At 35.7% G+C, this 18,187-nt stretch overlaps 1 protein-coding gene across 9 annotated transcripts in view; it reads left to right on the plus strand.

Annotated features, from left to right (window-relative positions):
- The window catches only part of MARK1 (microtubule affinity regulating kinase 1), a 105,014-nt gene that overhangs the window by 39,816 nt on the left and 47,011 nt on the right, over window positions 1-18,187 (plus strand). For 8 of the 9 annotated variants that reach the window (XM_045536136.1, XM_045536139.1, XM_045536133.1 and 5 more), the window contains exons 2-3: window positions 4,394-4,597; window positions 5,546-5,599. In XM_045536136.1, the coding sequence (XP_045392092.1) occupies window positions 4,394-4,597; window positions 5,546-5,599 (258 nt within the window). Of the gene's footprint in view, window positions 1-4,393; window positions 4,598-5,545; window positions 5,600-17,227; window positions 17,245-18,187 lie in introns of those variants that run through there. The other variant, XM_045536141.1, reaches the window with a different exon arrangement.

Consider the following 18,187-nt stretch of genomic DNA (forward strand, 5'->3'; position numbering starts at 1 on the left):
TGTCAATTTTTAGGTCCAGCTCAAGTATCTTCTATTCCATCCATTCTATCTAAAGTAGCACTCGACCCAACTCTCACCCCACCCTGTCACTCTGTCACATCACCTTATTTTATTTCATTTTTAGTCTTTATGACCCAAGTATAATGGTCTCATTTTGGCTTTTTGTGCATTCTTATCTTCTTTCACTAGACTACCAATTTCATCCTTCAGGATTTTTTCAGCTACCAGTAGACTTAAAAAAATTTCTTTTCTACTTTGAGTTAGTCTGAATTGGTTTCTGTTGCTTGCAGACAAGAAACCTGACTGATACAGAAATTGGTACCAGAAGTGGTTGCAGGCAACACTCAGGGAAATGGGATTGGTTATCTGGCCTAGGAGGTGGGTTATTTTTGTTTCTTTATTTGTTTGTATGGTTTTAATTAACAAACACTTGTATAGTGTTAAGCACCTTTACATAAATTATTTTATCTGATCCTCAGAATGACCTGAGATAGTTCTGAAGTAAAGAGCTAGGCTTTATTATTAGCTCCATTTTACAGATAAGGAAATGGTCACATAGAGGTTAAATAACTTGCCCAAGGATGCACAGCTAGTGAGTAGAAGAGCTTCATTTCAGTGGGTAGGAAAGGCAGAGAAAATTCTCTTATTACTCAGGAATTGGAGTCTGGTAGTCCATGGGATATAATATTGAAGAACTAATGAAAGCATTATCTCTGATCACTTTGTGCTGCACACTTAGGGCAAGCTTTAGGGTCATGTCACTGCTGCAGAATGAAGGAATTCGAAGACTACTGGATTGAGTGGACAACTTGAAGAAAGAATGACAGGATTTGAATTTGTATTTTCAACTAAAGGTGGAAACTCAAAGTCGTATGAGCTAACATAATTTCTTATATCTAACAGCCTTAGGGTTAAGGTAGTTCTAAATTAAATTCACTGTTTAATTTAGCATGAGTTGAATTCATACTCTTGCCAGGTTTCCTGTTTGAGAATTAAACTGTTGCTCAGGGAGGAGTGAGATCAACTATCCCAAAGTGTTCTTTAAAGAGTCCTCCTGAGAAAAGGTCATGCTCCTGAGTTGTGCTGTGGCAATCCTAAGGAAAAATATGATGTTTTTGAAATATTTGTTTTGGTAGACATTTTATAATCAGAACTATTAATATATAATATAAAATATGTGCTGTATATTCTAATTTGTTATTTGACTCATATAAACGTATTCTGTGTAAGTTGGATAACTCATAAAATGATCATGTTCAATGTTGAGAGCTACAAATTGTTAAAAAAAAAAAAAATCAACTAGAAACAATTTAATCCTTATCCCAAAATGGGATGGCCAAACCAGGGTTTGGCCAACTACAGCCCATGGGTAGTATATTCTCCAGAAATTTTTGCTGATTCCTATGTTACACCATACTTGGTGCTGGGGATACAAAATATTCAAAGAATCTACCACTGTTATGGCTTACAAATGAGTTTCTCCTTAGGGAATTGATCATATAGCCCCCTTTTCTTTATTCTTTTCCTTTTTTTCCTTTTTGCAGACTGTGTTAGAATTTGAGCATGTCTGATAAGAATCTTCTAATTGTTCACAAGTGTTTTCTGTATCTTTTCTCTTACGTTTACCATTTAATTTAATTTAATTTAATTTAATTCTATTTAAAGAGACTGGTCTCACTATGTTGCCCAGGCTAGACTGGAACTCCAGGGCCCAAGCAGTCCTCCTGCCTCAGCCTCCTGAGTTGTTGGGACCATAGGCTTGCACCACCATGCCTAGCTTTAATTTTAAAATAGTGATAGCTTTATGTATCAGCTGACATTGCTGTATAACAAATTATCCTAACACTCAGTGGCTTAAATCAACAACCATTTATTCTTATGAGTCATTTTTTATGAGTATTATTTCTCATGAGTCAGAGGGTCAGCTGGGGATCAGTAGATAATTGAGACTTAACTGAGAGTGGCTTTGTATTTCTCATCCCCTTCCTGTTAACAGCCTGGGCAAATCCTTCTCATGGTGGTGGCAAGAGTTTAAGAGAGCAAACTGAAACACAATAAGGCCTCTTGAAGACTAGCTTGCGTACCATCATTTCCAACTCATTTTATTGGCCAAAGAAAATCATAATGACTGAACGCGAAGAGTGGGGAAGTGTGTCCCACCCTCAGTGGGAAGTTATATGGTGAAAGGTCTGAAAATTTGGTGTTAATAATGCAGTCTATCAGAGTGTGGTTTAGTATCAGGATGTAGCCAACAGCCAGCATTAGGAGCTAGGTTACAACGCAAATATTTTAACTCATGCTGTTATTATATGAATCAACGATCTGAACAGCATGGAATCATTCCTCAGAAATCATTCTATGTGGGTACCAGGAGTATGAGGGCCCTAAATCTCTTAATAATAATTATTATGCATTGAGTGCCTTTTTTGTGCCTAATGCCACATTAAGTTATGGGGCTTGAGGAGGTTCAAGTCTAATAACAAAAACAGATCATGGACAAATACTTAGAAGATGGTGTGATATTTCCAATAGTAAAAATATTTAAAGGAGGATATAAAGGTAGCAACAGAAGAGAGGAGTAATCAACTCTGCTTTGCAAAAAGACGTAAAAAGCTTTATTGAGTAGGAGATATTCTTATTAAATCCTGAAGGGTATACAAGTCAGTGTTCCCTGCAGAAGAAGTTTAGGTAGAGAAGTACTGTTTGTAGGAAATATTATGGCAGTCTGTTAACTCTTTAAAATTAAGAACTATAATTAAAATCTCTTGTTTGTGCCCAGATAATTAAGTCTCTAAGAGCCAGTGAGTAACTTTATATTTAACTCCTTCATACATCAGTCATTGCAATTCTCAAACATTGGCATGCATCAGAATCACCTGGAGGACTTATTGAAACACAGATTGCTGGACCCTACCGCAGAGTTTCTTATTCAGTAGATGTGGAACCAGACCAGAGAATTTGCATTTCTATAATAACAAATTCCCAGATGATGCTGATGGTGCTGATCCAGGGATAACACTTTGAAAACTATTGATTTATTGAATCCTTTTTATGTATCTGGCACTCTGCAATGTGGTGAGTATATAAAAATGAAAAAAAAAAAATCCCTGCCCTACAATTGCTCATGGTAGGGTGGTGGAGACAGACAAGTAAATGTATAACAATAGTAGAATGGAATGGATGCTGCAATAAATGGAAATACAGGTTGCTATGAGAATACACCAAAGGGGCATCTAAGTCAGAATGAGGCCAGAGGCTATAGGTATTAATATCTATAAAACTCAGAGAAAACCCTTAGTTCTGAGCTGAGTTTTTAAAAAATTATCATAAAAAAACAAAGTAATGACAAATAGAAAAATGACCTTGAGTCATGCTTTGAATGAAACTGGTAAATGGATTAGTCTTTAATGTTGCCTTTAAGAAGTTTCTGATCAAAATGTTTTAGACAAGCTGTTGCTCATATAGGTAGGACAACATGTCTGAATTATTTTGCAAATAAAAGATATCCTTTCCTTTGCCTAATTTGTTTTACTTATCTTCAGCTATTTTTAAGAAACCAGAGAAAGCTATTGTTTATCATGTGTGATTGTATTTTTTCACAAAAACTGCCCTAAATTTTATGTATGGCAGAATATAGACACAACTAGACAAGAACAGGAACAATCAGAGCTAGTGAAACAGAGTTGGTTAGGCAGCTTGACCTGGGTGAGAATCCAGGTGCTGAGCCCACAGAATAGGATCAGCTCTTTGTAGCAGTTGTAGGTTGGTGTGAGACTATGAGACACAGTGACAGCTTTCCTCAAGAACAGCACTAATGCAATGGATATTAGGCCATGGACTCTGGCAGGGCTATTGATAGCTCTCACTTAGACATGGTAAGCTAGGTGATGAGGTTGGGCAGGAATTTATTAGAGATATGCTTGAAGCAGGCAGCTGATTGGTCAGTTGTTCAAGTTATATGCCCAGAAAATGGAAGAGAGAACATTTCAAGTAGCAAGTTTAGAGAAACAGAACTATGTTCCTGAGGTTGTTTGTCTTGGTAGTAAAGACATCGAGCCCTTTTAATGAAGCACTCCTGGACTATGCTGTCATCTCAACACTCTTACAGGAATAATGGTCTGTGGGGCTTCTGGCTATCTGTCCATTTACATTTTTTAATCAAAGACATATACCTAAAGCTATGTAGAATATTTCATTTTAAATAGTTATACTACCCGTGGTAAAGAAAGCTGAAGGCAAGAAGAAATTATAAATAGAATGCTCAAACTTTAAAATCATGTAGTGCAAATTTCATGGAAGCTGAACTGTTAACGGAAATTATTTGTAGGGCTTTTTGTTTGTCCTTTTATGATATAAATTAATTAACAGTGAAATCTTGTAACCTTTTTCTTAGCATACATCTGTGGATGGGTATACTGAGCCACACATCCAGCCTACCAAGTCAAGTAGCAGACAGAACATCCCCCGGTGTAGAAACTCCATTACGTCAGCAACAGATGAACAGCCTCATATTGGAAATTACCGTTTACAAAAAACAATAGGGAAGGGAAATTTTGCCAAAGTGAAATTGGCAAGACATGTTCTAACTGGTAGAGAGGTAAGTTTACCTGATGCCTTTTAACATTTGCCTGTACCTCTCTGGAGTCTTGTTAAAAAGCTTTCCTTAGCTGACGTTGAGCAATAAATGACAGTAGCAATGTGGTAAACGCTGGGGTATCTGTGAATGGAAGACTGTTAGGTAGAGCTGTATCGTGACATAAAAGTTGATCTTTTAACATTTAGAAAAGAATCAACCCTATATGTCAGCATCTCTTATAAATCAGGCATGCTGCAAGTGAGCTTTCGTAAGGCTTCTGACTTTCATTATGTGGTTTCTGTGAACATTTCTAATTACCATAGCTAACCAACAAGAGTAGGGTAAGTTCTTATTGATTACTGCTTAAGATAAGTCAGGTATAAATATGTAGTAAGTCACCCACTAATTTGTATTTGTTTAGAGACCGCATTGAGTAAGTATTATTATACAGGTGGTTTTCTCAGGTAGTAAGAGAGTTGAATTTCTAAAATCCCAGGCATATGTTTTAAATTATGTATATTTACATAATAAAAGATTATATATTTGCACATATATGCATTTTTTGTGTGTGTATATATATAATATGTGTATATATGTATGTATGTTGGGGTTAAAGACTTTATTTAAATAAACAGCCAACATTTTGTATTATATAAGGTTTATTGTATTATTGTACAATGTATCTGATTAGGACATTGTAAAAAAATCTCAACCATGAAATGTTTTTAATAAGTTTTCACTTTGCTCTATACATAATATAATTGTTGTTTCCCATTGAATTGAACTCTTCCTGTCCATTTTGACTCCAGGAGCTATTCTAAGTCTACACTTGGAAGAGCCTTAGGTATTCAAATCCATTTTGTCAGTTTGCTATAAGTAAGCTTGGGTATCCAGTCTCTCTACTCATGTAAGTTTTTATTCATTAAAATATGTATTTTCAATATAGTGTAATGTTTCTTTTTTTTTTAGGTTGCTGTGAAAATAATAGACAAAACTCAGCTAAATCCTACCAGTCTTCAAAAGGTATTTAATTAATTTAATAATAAAATAATTAGAATGTGAGTTTTTAATTAATACACTATCTTAAATTTAGAGTCAGTCATCCTAAATTTCCTACCATATACAATACTACATTTTACCAATATATGAAGAAATGATATAAAACATAATGTTTATGACTTATTAAGTTGTTTGATACTGCTGCTTAAATGTATGCACCATATGAAAAGAATTTATCTCTTTTTAATTCAGTAGAATAAAACTTTGTATCAAATGTTTTGAAATATTTGGAATTTGAAGTATTTAAGTATTCAGAATTGACCTCTGAAAACTAGACTTTATTAAAATGAATAATCCATTTACCACTAGTGTCTAATGTGTTATCTCTTATATAAAATGTTGTCAGATGGTGACCTAAGCCATTTAAACTTTTGTAAATTTTCAGATAAAGCCATAAGACCTCTCTGGTAAGCTTCTTGATTAAAAATCTAGTTATAAGTTAATATTGTCCATAGGTGAGATTGCTTTTATTGCTCACTTGTTCTTCTTCTTCCACAAGAGCTAGTCTTTCAGATAACTCACAGTGAAAGACAGGAACGTTTCTTCAAAGGATGAAAATAGGAAGTAGCATGGGAGAAAAGAAAGCAGTTAGGATGGGGATTGCCTTGGTAAAACCAAAACTGTTTCATGTTACTTCACTAATTACTTAAATGGGAAAACTTTCTCAGATACACATTTTAGTACTTTTAAAATGAAGCAAATATTTTAAAATATTTTTTAAATTTTAAAATTTAAAAATGAAGCCATATGTGCTAAGTTTATTTATAGTAAGCTAGTATGCATTGTGACTTTCAATAGCATATAATGAGATCATTGTCACATCTGTAAATGCAACACAAATGACTTTGAATTCCTAAAACTGAGAGAATCTTATGAGAAATTTTTAGTATGATGTGTTTAACTATACTTGCTGTGATTTTAGCAGATTAGAAATTTGAGTTTGTGATATCAAAACTTTCTACCCACTTGGCTCATTGCCAGATATCTCAGTTTAGTTTTATATATTTCTTCTTAGAGATCTTTCTTTTTACTTACCTGAGACTCCTTTTAAATTTGACAACCAATGTAACTTTTCATAGCACTGGTATTTCTGCTCAGTGAGAACATGAAAGCTCTGCCGGATTCTAATTTTTCTGTGAATGTGAGATAATATGAGTCCCTTCTGGAAGACATTCTTTTCTTCTAGCACCGTTCTTTCTGTTAACCGTGATTCATTCCTGTAACAAAAAGGCATCCTCCCAAAGAGTTACCCAAAGGTGCTAGTTTACTGGGCTGGAGCCACAGTGGGACAGATTTTTGCTCACCTCTGTGCTGAGAAGCCTTTTAAAATGCACAAACTGCCTAATTGTACCCAGTGGCCCTTGTCCATGGCCCACCTAGCTTTTCCACTTTTCTTGCATTTAGCCATGGATTACTCTGGTAAATTGAGTGACTTTAAATGGTATTTAGAACTACTCAGGCCTGTTGTGCTAGCGGGGATACACAGTAATGTGATCCCTACTCTGCCTTTCCCAAGGGGGCCCAAAGAAGGTTGTATAACCAACGTTGTGCTTAGTGAAGGATGTGAACATGAAGATGAATGTTGCTTTATTTATCTGAATAACAAAAAGGTACACTTGATGACAAGTAATTCCTGTTACAAAATCTGCTAATTTTGCTGATGGTGTTGTTTTTCCAAATAGGCATATAAAAATGATACAATTTTGTTTAATGTGTGAAAATAAAAGTAAAGATTAAGATTCGCTAATGTAGCCAGTACACTGTGTGTTTGTTGTTTTTAAAATAATTTACATTTTGTTCATGGATAATTTCATCTCCAGAAGTGTTTGGTTAAATCTTGTTCTGATTTGATCTGAATTTAATTTGATCCCCTTTCATCCTTTTCTGTGTATAATATATTTATAGGAAATGTTGCCTTCCTTTGCCAACATCAATGATAGATAATCTAAATTTGATATGCCAACTGTTTAAAACTTCTAAAATACAAAGTTCTTAAAAACAGTTTGGTCTTTGGGATTGTTAAGCATCTTTGGCTTCAACATTGTTCATATAATATGCTCATATTATTTGTATCACATATTTTGAATTAATGGAATCCAATTTAATTTTTCATAGTTTAAAAAGTATTTAAGGTAGATACCGCATTTACTTCTTCAAAGTGTGAGTCCCACGCTTTGAAGTGTTTTTTGGAGGATTGTCCATGAACCATACTAATGATCCTTGGGAAGCAACCTAGTAATGTTGAAGGAAAGGCAAAAATAGTGAAGCAATATTGTTCACAGTTCATAAATTTGAAACATAAGATTATCATTTTCTCAGAAATTCCACTGGTTTTAAAACTTGGACACATTAGTTTATGCACAAATGACAAAATTGTATTAGTTTGTCTCAGCTCGTAATCACCAGGATGCAATTTGTATCTGCTAACGTTTTTATATCTTCTGTGTATTATTTATTAATTTGCATTTTCTATTGTTTTTCTGTGATGCATTGTATTCCGAATTCACAAGAATGGCTTAGTGATTCAGAAGTGATTTCCTGAGTAGTAAAACCTGTAATGAAATTAAAAACAAGATTTACTACAACTCAGAATTATGTTGTTGAATAATAGAGGATTGCTGCTTTAAAGTTATATAGAATGTGAATCCGTGTGCCAGGACAGTGATTTTGGACAAGCAGAAAAAGTGTGAAAAACTTAAATAATTGACCTCTGAGAATTAGACCTTACTAAAATGAGTAAACCATTTTCCACTAATGTCTGGTGTGTTATCTGTTATATAAAATGTTATCAAATGGTGGCCTAAACCATTTAAACTTCTGTGAATTTTTGGATAAAGCCCAGAAATGTTTCTGGTAAGCTAATTAAGTTTTCCAGAACATCTGCAAAATTATCTTTGTCATGTTGAAGAATTTGGTCACGAAGATAGAGAGGAGAACAGAACCATGGCAGCAATATTCAGAATTCACTGTCTTAGCAAATTATCAAGAAAGCAAACTTATAAAATCAATCACAAAATTATTGGCAAATATTTTGATCAAGGAGAAAGCGGAAGCAGCTCTTTGACAATATTACTTAACGAATGTCTCTGTTGGACAGATGCTGAAATATCAGTTTACTCTCACATATGCATGCTTTATAGCATATTTCACTTTGTAAAATACCTGAACAAAACTACTTTTGTGCTGAATACTTGTCCCATACAGTTCTTGTCATGTATGTGAATCATTTGTAGAAAAAAACTTGACCAGTTCTTTTGTGGGTCAGTGAAAATCTAAGTGTTAAGAAGATCGGTACTTTGTGAACTGGTTTTGTAGACAGCAAAGGTTTTCTTTTAATCAGTAATGATGAAAACACTACTAGGGGTTTTTTGAGGAGTGAGGGTGGGGGTATTCTGCAAGGAATGATACTGCTATGTGAATAAATAAGATTATAGCTAATGCCAAGTCACTCATTCCTTCATCCTTCATGAAATTAGTGGTCAGCAGCATGCCTCGCATCTTGATTTGGTTTTGAATGAAATACTGAAAGCAGAGTTTATTATGAAATCATAGCTATTGAGAGTCTCTCTTTAGCATGCAGTGTGAACAGTTGGTGGGAAGTGTACCTTTCACACTGAAATATGATGGATTTTGAGGGAAACGGTGTTCAAACAAGTTTTTTTAAGATGATACCAATAATATTAATATTTAGCTAAAATATCAACAGTTTAAATGTTAAGTATGAGATAGCCAGATTTTCTGAGAAGACCAAACTATGCAGTTCACTGCGCATAGGTTATTGGAGAAAGGGCTCGGTGACATATTATTAGGCATGTTTAACATACAAATGGTGCATCCAAGTATGAAAAAATACCTTCCACAGCAAGCATATCCAAAGAGTATGTTAAGAATCTATTTTCTAATATCCCTGAAGTTGAAACTTCCAGTTTTTCAACTTTTGAGTGTGATAAGCTCAGCAACCTACAGTTTGTCTGAGAGTTGTACCTAATCTTCAGGGAGAGATATCTTTGTAAGGTGGATCCAGTACTCAAGATGAGGAATAATCTTCGGAATTATCTGAAATATCACCTAATGCTTATTCTTTTCTCCAGTCAATCTGTGATTGTCACTTGGGATTTTTTTTTTAATTTAGTAGAAATAAAAAGTTTACAAAAAGAAAAGTAACAATTAACAGTCCAAACTGTCTTATATAGCTCAAGCTAAATATCATTGAGTTAGACGCACGTGCTCATTAATTAATTCTTAATCCAACAAATGTTTATTGAAGTTATATTTTTACTTTCTCCTCTTGTTTTTGGCTCCCCCTTTTCCATTTATTTTAAATAGTGTCACTGTCCTTTTGCTGGCCACTAAATGTTGGAGTTTTGCAAGGCTTGGTTCTAAGACTTGTCTTCTCTTTCTGTATTCTTTTTCTAGGCTGTCTCAAAGGTAACCATGGTTTAAATTATCATCAGTAGGCAAACTCACAAATGTGTCTCTTCAACTCAGACCTCCTCTAAATTTGCTTGTAATCTTCTCTCAAAGACACCCCAAACTCATGTCCACAACTGAATTTATGGTCTCTGCCCCATCTCCTCTGTGCCTTGGCCACTTGGTCCTTTTCCAGTCTTTTCTCAGTGAATGACACTACCCCAAGTTGTGCAAGGCAAAAACCTCAGAATCATCCTTGACTCCACCCTCGTCCTTATGCTCACCGTGTAATCCATCCTTGAGTCTTGCTGATTTTATTTCTTGCCAACCTTTAGGTGGCATTCCATTGTTGGTATTGAAAAAATCAAATTCATCAACATGGTATAAAAGGCCCTGCCTTCCTCTTCCACCTCATGGACCACCAACTCCCTATTGCTTCTCCCTGCTCTCCTCATCCCCCACTCCTCCAGCTTCAGTGACTTTCTTTCATCTGCTCCTTCCTATTCATATTCTTTATTCCAGCCACCAGGCCTTTGCAGCTTTCTCCCCACCCTCTGAGCAAGGCTTCTCTCTCCCTCTTCCCTTAGTCCATACTCATCCCTCCCATTTCAGCACTTCTTCAGGGAAACCTTCCTATTCTCCACAGTGTTAAATCCCCTGCTTAAAATCAAATACTCCTAACCAAAGATGATTTATAAATAATCACTTTAGTTTTTATTTGTTTTGGTTTGGGTAGTAGTTTTCTTGGTGCTTTCTAGTTTTGATTTGTTTTGTTTTATTTTGATGTCTGCATTCTGCTTCCAACTCTTAAAACCTCTGTTCTAATTACTTGGCTTTTATTAGCTGCAAAGCATACATCCATTTCTACATTTTCAAGAAACTACTTAAGATTTACCAAAATAAATATGGAAGAATTTTGTCTTGAGGAAAATGGAGGAGGCAGACTCTTTGAATCACCTATGAATTTTAGATTAACCATCTGGCTTTTTTAAAAGTCACAGTCTTATTTAGTTATTTTAAGAGTCATACTCCCATGTTTTTCCTAAGTTGGGCAGTTTGTTGATATAGTAAACTAGTCTATTTTTAATTTTTGGATGGGGATTTCAAAAAGTCTTTCCCATTTAAAAAAATTACTTTCTCATGATATTTATTTGTTGTACTAAAATGTTTCATTTCTAATCTTTTTTTAAAAAGAAAATAAAACATTACAGATATAGTTGAAGCCCCATGTGCTATTTCTTGGTTCCAGTCCCATCTTTTTCTAACTAGAAGTAGGTACTATTCTGAATTTGGTCTGTCTTATATCTATTCACATTTAAAACAATTTTTTTTACATATTATTTGTACATAAAATACGATATATTATTTATTTTTATACTTTCTATCCTTCTGCAACTTTTTTTGTTTAACGTTGTCCTATAGTTTTATTAATGTAGGTTATATAGTCTAGTTTGTTTATTTTCACTACTTTTATTGTACCCCGTTGTATGAATATGCATGGTTTATTTATTTTTCCCTTAATATAATACAGTTTATTCATTTTCCTGTTGGTGGATTTCATTGTTCTGTGTTGGTGTTTCATTTTGTTTTTCTAGTCAACTTTAGTTCTCCTCTAAGTGGAATTGCTGAGTTGAAAGGCATGCATATCCTCAAATTTACTAGATAATGTCAAATGCTCTTCAAGGTGCTTAAACCAATTTCTACTTCTGTCAACACTGTATGAGATTTACTGTTGCTCCACATTCTTGCCAACACTTTATATTATCATATTTTTAAAAATTTTTGCCAACATTGTGGATGTGAAATTATATCTAGTTGTAATTTGAATTTCTGTGATTTCGAATGAGGTTGGCCATCTTTTTCAGTTTAATCTATTTTTAAGTTTAATATTTTCTTTTTGAAATTATTTAATCTCATATGTCAAACAATTACATTTACCGAGCACCAACTTGTACCCAAAATTTCTTAGGAGAGACTCAAGTAATATAAAATTGATATCAGTTAATAAGAAATAATATTTAATCTATCTATGAGACAAAACTTTGGGAGACTGGCACAGCCTGTCATTAAAAGAGTACTTACTTCCATTACTTTGCAATGAATAATTGACTATAAATTACCAAGTTTAGGAAGGAATACTGAATAATGATTTTACTTTTTTAGTTATAAACCATCTAATTTATATTTATTTAATTATATTTAGATCTCTCTGTGCTATTATTTCACGGGAAGAGCTTAAGACGTTAGCTTAAATTGTTACAGTGCTATTAGCAATAATTTTATAAAATATTTGACATCCCAGAAACATGGCTAAAGGCTAAAAAGAAAAAAAAAAAGGTGACATGATGATCCTAAAAGTTAAAAAGCAGAAAGTTTATAGAATTCTGCCAACATAGGCGAATTATGTGTATGTAATCCCTCAATGAATGGCACCTCTGAGAGTCTGGACAAGGACCTAGCAGTCCCTTGGAACTCAGTGTCACCTCAGGGTAAAGCAGCACCTACACTTTACATTAATAAGCTAATAAACTGATGTCAAAGATACAGCTAGAATTTTTACAAAGATTGCAGTGAAGGCAAAGAAGGGCTCCTATCTCTCCTAAAACCGAAATCAGAGCAAAATACTTGAAAGGCGAAGAAGGCTGTGCTGACAGGCACAAGATCTGCATGTCACCCTTCTTCTACTATCCCCGTTTAATGTGACTCTGAAGACAGCCTAGAAGAGCTCTCGCAGGAGGAGCAAACTTGATCCCTGCCTGCGTCAAGTTCCCAATGACCACAGCATTGTCCTCCGTCTGCCTCAAGAGCCAGCAAGTGATGAAGAAGTCCTGTGACACTGGTGAGGCCGAGGGCAGCACATGAGCAGTCTGCCGGGGAGAAGGTGGTGGGCATTTGACTGGCCCCTGCCTGTGACTTTGGGTATAACTAGAATGAAGATTATCTAAGCCAAGTCCAGTTGGCTAGTTCTAAATATAACATTTTCTTACCACCAAAAATAAAAAAAGAGTAATAGGCAGAAGGAAGAAATAGGAAAGAACAAAGAGTAGTTGAAAGGAGAAAAGGAAAATGCCCATAATTGAGGCAAATACTGACTGACACTAATGGAGTGTGGCTAATCCTGACCTATGTCCTGGCCAGGAAGGGCTGAATTGAAAAGTAAATCTCTCTCCAAAGAGTTGAAGATTGTTTATTACCTTCAGTTATCTAGAATAAAGCCAGGAGCCAAGAAGCAAACAATGAAGGCCTCTCAACAACTAGAATACCCTAAATAGTAAAGTCTCTCTGCCTTTTAGTCATAGAAGACCCATCTCAAGCCCTCACGCGCACTCACTTCTCTCATTTAACACACGACTTTAACAAACTCTGACCTTAATTGCCAGCTCACACCAAACCTGAAACAGTAAGTCTGAAGGGGATTAGTGAATTCAGAGCTCTCCTGCTAAAATTTATGAGGGCTAGAAGCATTACAACGTCACCGTTTGAAAATGAGAAAGAAAAAAATACAATTAAAAACTAGAATCAGAAACTCAATTGGTAGTGTGGGACTAATACACTTGCAAACACCTCTACTTTGCATACTTGTACCTAGATCATATGATACAATAATTGACTTTTTAAATAATAACTCTCCATTTCAGGGTAAACTTCTTATCATAGTGTAAATGTCTACTCTGTTTCTCTTGACCCTCTCCACTTGCCTGAGGAAGAGCAAGCACTGATAAGGTTGGCCCCCTGGCTGGTAAGGGTCTGCTCTGGGGTAAAAGATCACATGTGTTTATGTGGCTCACTGTCTTTCCCTCTCCCTGCTTCTTTTGACGCATGCAGCTCACACAGAAAACTCTGACATTAGCTCCAGTCTCCTTCTGTGCAGCCAACTGGAAAATAAAGAGTTTTAGGCAGAGGTTAGGGGGAGTCATGGAGAGGAAGAGATGTCTTAGACCTTTGCTGAAGCCATGTGTTACTGTTCAGTTGGCCAGAATTCCCTAGACTCGGAGGGTTCGTGTGGTTATTCTGCCATAAAAAATACCACAGACCAGGTGACTTAAACAACGGGAATTTTCTCATAGTTCTAGAATATGGAAATCCAAGATGGGTGTAGGCAGATTTGGCTTCTCCTGAGTCCTCTCTCCTTGGCTTATGCATAGCCTTTTCTCTGTGCCAGTTCATCCCTGGTATCTCTTCCTCTTCTTGTAAGGACACCAGTCATACTGGATTAGGATTCCAGCCTTCTGATCTCATTTAACCTTAATTATCTTAAAGGCTCCATCTCCAAGTAGAGTCATACAGTCACGTTGGGGGTTAGGGATTCAACATAAGAATCTGGGGGAGGCAGGAAATACAGTTTAGTTCCTAACAGGTAGTGACCAAATCCAGCTGATAATTCAAGTGCTTTTTTTGGAGGAGGGATGATTGATGGGACAGGATTCTGGCACTTCATTATCTTTACTCAATATACCACATAACACAGCCCAATTACTCCTCCAAACAGCAATCACTCTTCCTCTTTCCACAACTGCTTATCATTTTTAGCCAACACACACCCAACCCACACACACTGTCATGTTCTTGTTATGATTTTTTTCTCACTCCTTGTCAAAAATTGATGAAGGAAACTAAAGATTGAACAATATATTCAAGATATCTTTGAGATGTAGGTGTCTAATGGCTGTGTGTTATTATTTTAACTGGAATAAATTATTTTCTGATAAGAACTTTGGCCCTGCCTATAATTATTTTCCTTGCTTTGTCTCCAGATGGAAGTGGAGTGGCCTTCTGTTTAGGTACTATTTTTGTTAGATGCCCCAATTTTCACAAGATGATTTTAATTCTCTCCCCAGCTCATCTCTGTTCTTTGTAGAATGGAATAACTACATTCCAGGTACAAGTCTGGGGCTAAATTTGTGAACTCAATGCCAATTAAAAGCACTGCTCATAAAATAATTAAATTAACAAACAAACAAAGTTCAGTACTTATGAAGGAATGCCTTAAAAGTATTACTCTAATCTATTTCTTTAGTTATTCTGAAACTTGGAGCTGCCTGGAAACATCAATATGTGTTTCAGTTAGTTTTGAGATATGTCCCAGCCAGTTTACTTAGAAGAGAAAACTACCAAATTTGCCAATAATTTCATAAAAGTTAACTAGAGTAAATTCAAGATTATCCATATGTCAGTGTGGTCCTCACTGTTTTGCAGTTTGATGTGCTTTCTTGAGACAGAAGAGAAAGGAGAGGAATTAGAATTAAGAAACCACATATCTTATTCATGCTGTAGCTTAATGGGCCACCCTTCCAAATATATGGAAAATGTCTATGCCAGTTAAAGAATAAGATAAAAGCTCTCTTCCATAATGCAGTAAGGAACTGTTAATTGAAAAACTAGGTTAAAGTGAAGAATTATTGAAATGATATAAACATTTAATGTTTTGATTAAATACACAAATGTATATCCATTGATCAATCTTTTCATTATGGCCAAGCCTTTTTTTTTAATTGAGTCTGCTAGCATTCTGCTTTGTTTACCTTACTTTACAAATCATACTTATAGACTCACGATACATTTTCTACTATTTCCGATTTTGTTTTCTTTTTTTTTTAAATTAATGAAGGGAGAATTGAGTGACACTCAGGAAGCAATCTGAGAATAGAAACCTGGATTTTATTTTAATCCTTTAAGTTTATCTTTCCCACACCTAGTTGGACAGCAATTTCTGTAGCAACTTTTATCTAATATTTTCAAAGTATCAACTTTGTTTTATTAAATAACAAATGTGTAAGCCACTGATTTATATAAAATTTAATTGTGTTGGACAGACTTTAAGGCAACCCCCAATGATCCCTGCCTTCTGGTGTTTTGTATAATATCTTCCCCTTGAAAGTGAATAAGACCTCTGACTTGCTTCTAACCGATAGAAGAGGAAAAAGATGATAGAATTTCATTCTTCTGGTTACATTAAGTACAATATAAGACTATCTTGCTAGCAGACTCTCTAGAGATTATCCTGGCTGACTTGAAAAAGTCAATGGCCGTGTTGGAGAAGTCTACTGGGCAAGGACCTGTGGCCAGTCTCTGAGAGGTAAAGGTGGTCTCTAGCTGAAAGCCAGCAAGAAGCCAAAGTTCTCAGTCCTGTAGTTAAAAGGAGATGAATTCTGCCAATAAATAGTTCACCTTGAAAGTAGATTCTTCCCCAGTCAAGCCTCCACATGAGAACCAGCCTGGACAACATCTCGATTGCAGGCTTGTGAGACCCTGAGCAGAGGACCCAGTTAAGCCATGCCTGGAATACTGAGCCACAGAAACTGTGAGGTGTTGAAAGTTGCTATGGCATGGTACTTCTACACAGCAATAGAAAACTAATACATTAGTTAAATTACCGATTTGCAGTAACAACTACAACTGGCAAACTTGTTTGGGACCTCGAAAACCTTTGGTAAGCGTGCTGCTCAACTGGAGGGAGTAGAAGGATGCAGGATTCTTATGGTTTAACAGACAGATAAAATTTTAATAAGAAAGTAAGAACAGATGAAGAAAGCAGAGGTAGTAATTCATTTACATATTATATAAGTGTAGGAGAGTAAGATTGATATCAGGGACTTTTCTGTTAGAAATATATAATAGTGATAATATAAATACAAATGAAGCTTATAATAATTGTAGTGCTAGTCATATTAGTAACAACTTCAAAAACTTTAAAATGTATAATATAGTGTAACAAAACTAAAATAAGGACTATTTGTGTTTATTCTTTATAATACATTCCTGTAGGTTGGGGAGGGAAATCAATATTTTTAAAAACTAATGTTCAATTTTTTAGAAAATTACGTTAGTTACAATTAAGTATTTTTTTCTCATAAAATAACTTTTAAATGTTTAAATGGCTGATTTTATTCCTCAGTGCTTATAAAATGATTTTTATGAAAGTCATGATAAAATGAGAGGCTGTCATTATACTTGTTTTCTGGAAAAAAATTGTTTGGTTACATTAAAACCTAGGATCATCAGATTTGTGAGTTTTGAGTTTTATAGCCATATATGAATTTTGTCTGCTCATATTACATCTACTTGTGTGCCACAGTTTTTTTTAAAGAAAAAGAAAAAAGAAAAAGTTCAAACCAGAAGTCTAGATCCTCTGAAAACCTAACCCAGAGTCCCACACGTGCTGTTGGCCTGGGAGTCCTGGGCAGTGGCCACCTGATGAGGTACCCTTTACTTTCTCTTTAGGGTTCTCAGGGAGGTGAGAACCTCAGTCTGAGGGGGGATGTCAGGTAGGCAGAGAGAGGAGGACCAGGTAGAGTCAGAAGCCAAGGCAAAAACCCTGAAAGCAATCTGAGGGAACTACCCACCCAGAACAGAGGAAACCCCATGGAGCTCTGCCCCTGCTGTCACTCCTGGGTAGGCCCAGGAAGGGGTGGTGCCCTTCTGTGTTAGAGTGACAGGTCCCCTCAGCCCTTACTCTGGAAGTACACCCAGATGCCAGGCACATTCCCCTCTGCCGACCTGAGGGCACGCCACTGGGACCAAGGCCCTCACCTCCCTGAGTCTCCTGAGGAGGAAGTAAGGGTATGTGATGTCTGGTCCCCTCTGCCTAAGACCTCCGGGACTGCCTACAGTAAGAACCCTTTCTCTGATGTGACAAATTATAATCAACAGGATATTTGATGATGAACATTCTATGCTTCCTACTGGCATTGTTGAGGATTGGAACAGGCTCCTCAAAAATTGCCTTGAAAAGACTTGAAAATGAACAACCTGATTAAAACATGGGCAAAGGATCTGAACAAACACCTCATCAAAGAAATTATTCAGATGGCAAATAAGCATATGAAAAGATGCTCCACATCACATGCCATCAGGGAAATTAAAATTAAAACAATAATGAGTTATCACTGCATACCTATTAAAATGGAGAAAATCCAAAACATTGGCAGCACCAAATGCTGTTGAGGATGTGGAGCAACAGGAACTCTCATTTGTTGCTGGTGGGAATGCAAAGTGGTTCTGCCACTTTGGAAGACAGTTTGGCAGTTTGTTACAAAACTAAACATACTCTTACCAGTTGATCCAGCAGTTGCACTCCTTGGTGTTTACCCAACGGTATTGAAAACATACATCCACACAGAAATTTGTACATGGATTTTTTAA

The sequence above is a fragment of the Lemur catta genome, chromosome 23 (genome assembly GCF_020740605.2).
Source record: "Lemur catta isolate mLemCat1 chromosome 23, mLemCat1.pri, whole genome shotgun sequence".
Taxonomy (NCBI): Eukaryota; Metazoa; Chordata; class Mammalia; order Primates; family Lemuridae; genus Lemur; species Lemur catta.